Source organism: Bufo gargarizans, unplaced genomic scaffold (assembly GCF_014858855.1).
Source record: "Bufo gargarizans isolate SCDJY-AF-19 unplaced genomic scaffold, ASM1485885v1 original_scaffold_1458_pilon, whole genome shotgun sequence".
NCBI lineage: Eukaryota > Metazoa > Chordata > Amphibia > Anura > Bufonidae > Bufo > Bufo gargarizans.
This window is the reverse complement of record NW_025334369.1, coordinates 137,655-144,943: the sequence shown is the minus strand read 5'-3', so window position 1 is coordinate 144,943 and position 7,289 is coordinate 137,655. Positions and strand designations below refer to the sequence as shown.

The 7,289-nt window shown below is 48.6% G+C and overlaps 1 protein-coding gene across 1 annotated transcript; it reads right to left on the bottom strand.

Annotated features, from left to right (window-relative positions):
* Window positions 1-439: 439 nt before the first annotated feature.
* Window positions 440-5,196, bottom strand: LOC122923311 (hemoglobin heart muscle subunit alpha-type-like). Its single transcript, XM_044274093.1, has 3 exons — window positions 5,102-5,196; window positions 845-1,049; window positions 440-609 (listed from the first exon to the last, which is right to left on the bottom strand). The coding sequence occupies exons 1-3, from the start codon at window positions 5,194-5,196 to the stop codon at window positions 499-501; spliced, it is 411 nt and encodes a 136-aa protein (XP_044130028.1). The 3' UTR covers window positions 440-498.
* Window positions 5,197-7,289: the final 2,093 nt, after the last annotated feature.

Sequence of the window (7,289 nt, the reverse complement as noted above, 5' to 3'; positions counted from 1 at the left end):
AAATAATTTTTTTTTTTTTTAGATGGAAGAACCACCTTACCTTAACCCAGGATCAGCTGTAATCAGAGAGAAACTGAAGTGTTTCCCTACAGCACCGCCACTGGAGACATGAAGTATTACACCAGCACACTAATCAATGATCTTAAAACATAACAGATGGAGCAGGTCCTCTAATGTACACAGATTAAAGTTGGGGGAATTCTCCATAATAGAATAGGAGTCAGACAACCCCATTCATGTCTTCTACACCTCTTACACCCTGTGACATCATTCCTTCCTCCCCAGCTCCATAATCTACTGGATTCTGATGTACACACCATTGACCAAATAGACCATTACAGAAGCTCAAACTAAAATAAGCCGAAGGAGACGGGATGTACAAGTATATAATATTTATTACAGATAATGGAGATCCCAGGTCATGGAGCAGTCACCAGTATCATGGAGGACAGACGCTTGTTACAGGAGACAGACAGATCTGAGGAAGATGCCTCCCGGTCAGCTGGAGATCAGGGCAACTGCAACCTCATTGAGGAACTTTTCACAGGCAGACTTCTCCACATCCGGGAAATGCTTGCCGATGACCTCCAGGAGACAACCACACAGCAGCTGGGGATGGATGATAGAGTCAGTGCATGCTCAACACCACAATTCTTAGAAGGATGGGGGTGTATGTATTTGACAGAAATGGCTCCACAGTTGTCCATGGGTTGTGTCTGGTTCTACAGCTCAGCCATTGAAAGTAAGGAAGAACTGCAATACCAGATACCACCATGGACAAGAGTGGCACCATTTCAAAAAATGTGGCAGACTATGTATACCACTGGACAGATCTGCTCCTCACCTTGATGGTGTCCACACTGAGCTTCAGCTTGTTGGTGTGCAGCTCCCGTAGTGTGGCCAAGTTCTCCTGCAAATTTCCATAGTGGTTGAGGGCATCATTAATGGCGTGGATGATCTTCCCTCCATGTGTCTTCAGATCCTGACTGCCGGGGGTCACGTCCATGTGAGTGAAGTGGGACTTGGTGTCTGGATGGTGCTGGAAGAGACTGAGGAAAGAGGTCATAGGAGAACATGTCTACCCCACAGATGTACCAAAGAAATTTATAGTGTCCAGACAGTGAAGTGGGCAAAAAATAAAATAAAAATTCCTGAGGGTCAACAGAGTGACAGCATTAGGAAGACATGGCTGCCTTCATGCAAAAGTAGCACATCAACCATCCATGATGGTGTCTGGTATTGCCATTTTTCCAATCCTGTACAACCCACTTTAATCATTTTTTTTTCCTGTCTATGTTCATCCCATTTAAACACCAAACGGGTTGTTAACCATTAACAGAAACAGCGCCACTCACCCACAGGACATATCTGGTATTACAGCTTTGCCCTATCCCAACGGTCAGCAACCTTCGGCACTCCAGCTGTTGTGAAACTACAATTCCCAGCATGCTCCATTGATTTCTATGGGAGTTAGGAGAAGAGCAGAGCAAGTGTGCATGCTGGGAGTTGTAGTTTCACAACACCTGGAGTGCCGGAGGTTGCCTGCCCCTGCCCTATCCATTTGAATAAAAATACAATACCAGATAGAACTTAGACAAGAGTAGAGCCGCTCTGCAAAACAGGATAAAAAATCCTGGAAAACCCCTCTAATAAGGATCATATGGCCTTTCATCAGTTTAGCCATAGTCTAATTATGGTCTTACCTTATAGGGTGGCCCCCACTGATGCCATGGCACTTTCTTCCAAAGACGCCCCTGTTCGTCCACTCATGGCCCCATTGATTTGGTGCCTTATATTATAATGAGCTGACTCGGTTATACTAGGCAGAGACTCGCAGTATCGCTGGGGGCGATTCTCTTCTCCCTGGCTCTGAGCACATCCAATTAGAGCTCATTCTCCCTGGCCAAGAGTGGTGCGCTCCGATTGGATGTGCTCAGAGCCAGGGAGAAGACAACCACCCCCAGCGATACTGCGAGTCTCTGCCTAGTATAACAGAGTCAGCTCATTATAATATAAAAAGGCGCTGAAATCAACGGGGCCAAGAGCGGAGGAACAGAGGAGAAGGAGGGGGGCAGCCCTATAAAAGGTAAGGCCATAATTAGACTAGGGCTAAACTGATGAAAGGTCCTCTTTAACTGATCTATTTATATTCCGCCTTTACCACCACCCCTCAAACAGCATCACAGGAGAGAAATATCAACCCTTGTAAAATCCTCTTAGGCTGGGTGCACACAAGTGAGTTCAGTACGTTAAACTCAGTGTCTGCAAGAGCACCCGTCCTGACCTCCCAGCACTGACGGGGGTCGCATAGGATTAGGCCTCATGCACACAACAGTATTTTTTCACGGTCCGCAAAAACGGGGTCCGTAGGTCCGTGACCGTTTTTTCGTCCGTGGGTCTTCCTTGATTTTTGGAGGATCCACGGACATGAAAAAAAGTCGTTTTGGTGTCCGCCTGGCCGTGCAGAGCCAAACGGATCCGTCCTGAATTACAATGCAAGTCAATGGGGACGGATCCGTTTGACGTTGACACAATATGGTGCCATTTCAAACGGATCCGTCCATTGACTTTCAATGTAAAGTCAGGAGTTCTTTTATACCATCGGATCAGAGTTTTCTCCAATCCGATGGTATATTTTAACTTGAAGCGTCCCCATCACCATGGGAACGCCTCTGTTAGAATATACTGTCGGATATGAGCTACATCGTGAAACTCAGATCCGACAGTATATTCTAACAGAGGCGTTCCCATGGTGATGGGGACGCTTCAGGTTAGAATATACAAAAAAAACTGTACATGACTGCCCCCTGCTGACATGACTGCCCCCTGCTGGCAGACCCCCCCCCCCCCCTGTTTTTAACTCATTGGTGGCCAGTGGGCCCCCCCCTCCCTCCCCTGTAGTTAACTCGTTGGTGGCCAGTGTGCGCCCCCCCGCCCCCTCCCTCTATTGTAATAATAGCATTGGTGGCAGTGTGCGCCCCCGCCCCCCCCTCCCTCCCTCTTTTGTAATAGCATTGGTGGCAGTGTGTACCCCCCTTCCCTCCCTTGTAATAGCATTGGTGGCAGTGTGCGCCCCCCCCTCCCTCCCTTGTAATAGCATTGGTGGCAGTGTGCGCCCCCGCCCCCCCCCCCCTCACTCACTCTTTTGTAATAGCATTGGTGGCAGTGTGCGCCCCCCTCCCTCCCTCTACTGTAATAATAGCATTGGTGGCAGTGTGCGCCCCCGCCCCCCCTCCCTTGTAATAGCATTGGTGGCAGTGTGCGCCCCTGCCCCCCCCTCCCTTGTAATAGCATTGGTGGCAGTGTGCGCCCCCCCCTCCCTCCCTCCCTCCCTCTATTGTAATAGCATTGGTGGCAGTGTGCGCCCCCCTCCCTCCATTGTAATAATAGCATTGGTGGCAGTGTGCGCCCCCGCCCCCCCTCCCTCCCTTGTAATAATAGCATTGGTGGCAGTGTGCGCCCCCCCCTCCCTCCCTCTATTGTAATAGCATTGGTGGCAGTGTGCGGCCCCCCCCCCCCCCGATCATTGGTGGCAGCGGAGTAAAAGCATCATACTTACCTGGCTGCTGCGATCTCTGTGTCCGGCCGGGAGCTCCTCCTACTGGTAAGTGACAGGTCTGTGCGGCGCATTGCTGTCACTTACCAGTAGGAGGCGCTCCCGGCCGGACGCAGACATCGCAGCAGGTAAGTATGAATCTTCTACTATTGCTAAGGCTAAGTAACCATGGCAACCAGGACTGCAGTAGCGTCCTCGTTGCCATGGTTACCGATCGGAGCCCCAGCGATTAAACTGGGACTCCGATCGGAACTCCGCTGCCACCAATGATCTGGGGGGGGGGGGGGGGGGGAGGCTGCACACTGCCACCAATGTATTAAAAGAATAGAGGGAGAAAGGGGGGGCGCACACTGCCACCAATGTATTAAAACAATAGAGGGAGGAGGAGGGGGGGGCGGGCGCACACTGTGCCACCAATGTTATCATTACAATAGAGGGAGGGAGGGGGGGGGCGCACTGGCCACCAATGAAAGGCGGCACCTGAGGGGTTAATTGTACGGATCACGAGAGATCGGGTGCTGCCAGGCAGCAGTCATGTACACAGTTCGTTGTATATTCTAACTAGAAGCGTCCCCATCACCATGGGAACGCCTCTGTGTTAGAATATACTGTCGGATCTGAGTTTTCACGAAGTGAAAACTCAGCTATGAAAAAGCTTTTATGCAGACGGATCTTCGGATCCGTCTGTATGAAAGTAACCTACGGCCACGGATCACGGAAACGGATGCCAATCTTGTGTGCATCCGTGTTCTTTCACGGACCCATTGACTTGAATGGGTCCGTGAACCGTTGTCCGTCCCAAAAAATAGGACAGGTCACATTTTTTTGACGGACAGGATACACGGATCATTTTCCGATTTTTCCATGGACCCATTGAAAGTCTATGGGTCCGCGAAAAAAAAAAAATACGGAAAACGGCACAACGGCCACGGATGCACACAACGGTCGTGTGCATGAGGCCTTATATTGATTTATTCTGCTATGTAAACTTTGAATTGGACAATGCATTGACTGCATTGTCCAATTCAAAGGTTACATAACCCTATGCAACCCCCCGTCAGTGCTGGGAGGTCAGGACGGGTGCTCTTGCAGACACTGACTTTAACGTACTGAACTCACTTGTCAAGGTCATCCAATACATTCTAGAACACCAAGGGTTACACAGCTTAATAAATCAATATAATGCTATGTGATCCTATCAGTGCTACATAGGTCAAGACGTGAGCTCTAGCAGACACATGCTACGAGTTCAACACATTGTGTGAAACCAACCTTAAACCTCGATCACATTTTCATTTTTCACCCCCCCCCCCCAATCTACAATGCGTGCAGGTAGCCTTAGATCCATATGGACATGCAGCATATCCCCCTCCCCCACTGAGATAAACAGCTCTGTTTCTGGATCTGGACTGTAGTTTGGAAGGTTCCTAGCAAATCGGATACATTGTTGCATGTAGTGCAGGGGGCGGAGCTCCAGGTGTAACAATGTATCAGCTCCTCCTTCCCAGCCCCTTGTTGCAGTGACTATCTGGCTCTGCCGCTCACCTCTCCATGGCTTCACCTCCAATCTTCTCAGCGTCAGCATCAATCTTCACAAACAAGGGCCCCAAAGCCGCCTTCTCGGCATCTGATAGCGCCATCCTGGGATGTGAAGCTCCAGCACAAGGGCCAATCTGCACTGAGGGGCCCCAGACTCCATCATCACCTTTATATAGGGAGGAATGGCTGCTGATCCAGCACACCTGGGGCCCTACAGGAGAGCCTGACAACCTGGCCTGGCTGACAACTCCTGGGACTGGAGTGCAGACACAATCAGCCGGCGGCTCCTGTAGATTAGGGGAATGTTCACATGACAGATTTTTGTTATGGATTTTCACTGACATTTAGCACCAAAGATAAATTCCCAATTATTTCAATGTTAATTCAAACATCGCTTTTTTCCCGCTTGTGGTTTTATAAGTCCTGCTGTTGGTTGTAATAAATTAGGCCAATGTTTTTATGTGATGTTTTTTTGCTGTTTATTGCGTTTTTTCGTTCCTTTTTTATTTTTATTTTTTTATGAAAACCACAAGCTCCAGATCTTATCTGAACGTCTATGCAAAATATGAAACTCAGGGCAATAAAGCTACTTTCACACTTGCATTCGGAGCGGATCCGTCTGGTATTTGTACAGACAGATCCGCTCCTATAATGCAAACGATGGTATCCATTCAGAACGGAACCATTTGCATTATATTTTACTAAAAAAGTCTAAGTACAATTTGTATTCAGACGGATCCGTCCAGACTTTACATTGAAAGTCAATGGGGGCGGATCCGTTTGAAAAATGCACCATATTGTGTCACCTTCGAACGGATCCGCCCCCATTGACTTCCATTGTAACTCTGGACGGATCCGTTTGCACGGCCAGGCGGACACCCGAACGCTGCAAGCAAGACAGACGGTGCCAGACTGATGCATAGAAACATAGAAAGCAAAAACAAACAAACAAAAAACCAAACACATTTTTCTGGCATATTTTTTGTGGGAGAAAACGATGCCAGAGAGAATGTGTGTGAGGAGGAAACCTCGGGGTGGAGTAACACATGGTAGCGTTATCACTGTTTAGGGCCCTGTAGGGGGCAGTATTACTAATGGGGCATTCTAGAAGGGAATTACTATTGGTGGGACTATGAGGAGCGCTATTACTATGGGGGCACTCATTTTTCTTCAGGATAGTATTTGGGGGTATCGGGGGGCACAGCGAGCAGCAGGATAAGGGCTCATGCACACGGCCATTGCCGTATTGCGGGCAGCATACAGGGGGTCTGCAATACACAGGCCTCACTTGAATTCACTTGAATGGGACTGCAATCACGAAGATGCGGAACGGAGGCATGAATCGGAAGCCCATGGAAACACTACGGAGTGCTTCTGTGGGTTATCTGTCCGTGCCTCCACACAGCGAAAAAGTAGTGCATGCACTACTTTTTTGCGGTGTGGACCATTGGATGCAGATTGCGGACCCCATTCAAGCAATTTGCGGTCCGCATCACGGGCCCGGCCAGCACACGGTCGTGTGTATGAGCCCTAACACTGTGGGGACTCCAGGTTGGGAGATGATGATAGAGAAGGGAGGAAGCTACACTGAACAAAAATATAAACGCAACACTTTCGGTTTTGCTCCCATTTTGCATTAGCAGAACTCAAAGATCTGAACCATTTTCTACATACACAAAAGACCCATTACTCTCAAAGATTGTTCACAAATCTGTCTAAGGCTGGTTTCACACGGGCGTTGCGGGAAAAGGTGCGGGTGCGTTGCGGTAACATGCGTGATTTTTCCACGCGAGTGCAAAACATTGTAATGCGTTTTGCACGCGCGTAAGAAAAATCGGCATGTTTGATACCCAAACCCGAACTTCTTCACAGAAGTTCGGGTTTTGGTTAGGTGTTCTGTAGATTGTATTATTTTCCCTTATAACATGGTTATAAGGGAAAATAATATCATTCTTAAAACAGAATGCATAGTAAAATAGGTCTGGAGGGGTTAAAGAAAAATAAAACTCACCTTAATCCACTTGTTCGTGGAGCCCAGCTTCTCTTCTGTCTTCTCTCTTCAGGACCTGGGTAAAAGACCTGTGGTGATGGATCATGTGATGGACCATGTGATGAGCGCAGTGACGTCACCACAGGTCCTTTTCCTCATAGATGAAGGCAGAAGAGAAGCCGGGCTGCACGAACAAGTGGATTA

What these genes read in the sequence shown, in the direction of transcription:
- LOC122923311 (XM_044274093.1), bottom strand. Translation starts at nt 5,196, where the DNA reads ATGGCGCTATCAGATGCCGAGAAGGCGGCTTTGGGGCCCTTGTTTGTG. An exon ending in GGAGGTGAAGCCATGGAGAG is followed by an intron (nt 1,050 to 5,101) that starts GTGAGCGGCAGA and finishes CTCTTTCCTCAG; the next exon opens with TCTCTTCCAGCACCATCCAG. An exon ending in TCAGTGTGGACACCATCAAG is followed by an intron (nt 610 to 844) that starts GTGAGGAGCAGA and finishes ATCCATCCCCAG; the next exon opens with CTGCTGTGTGGTTGTCTCCT.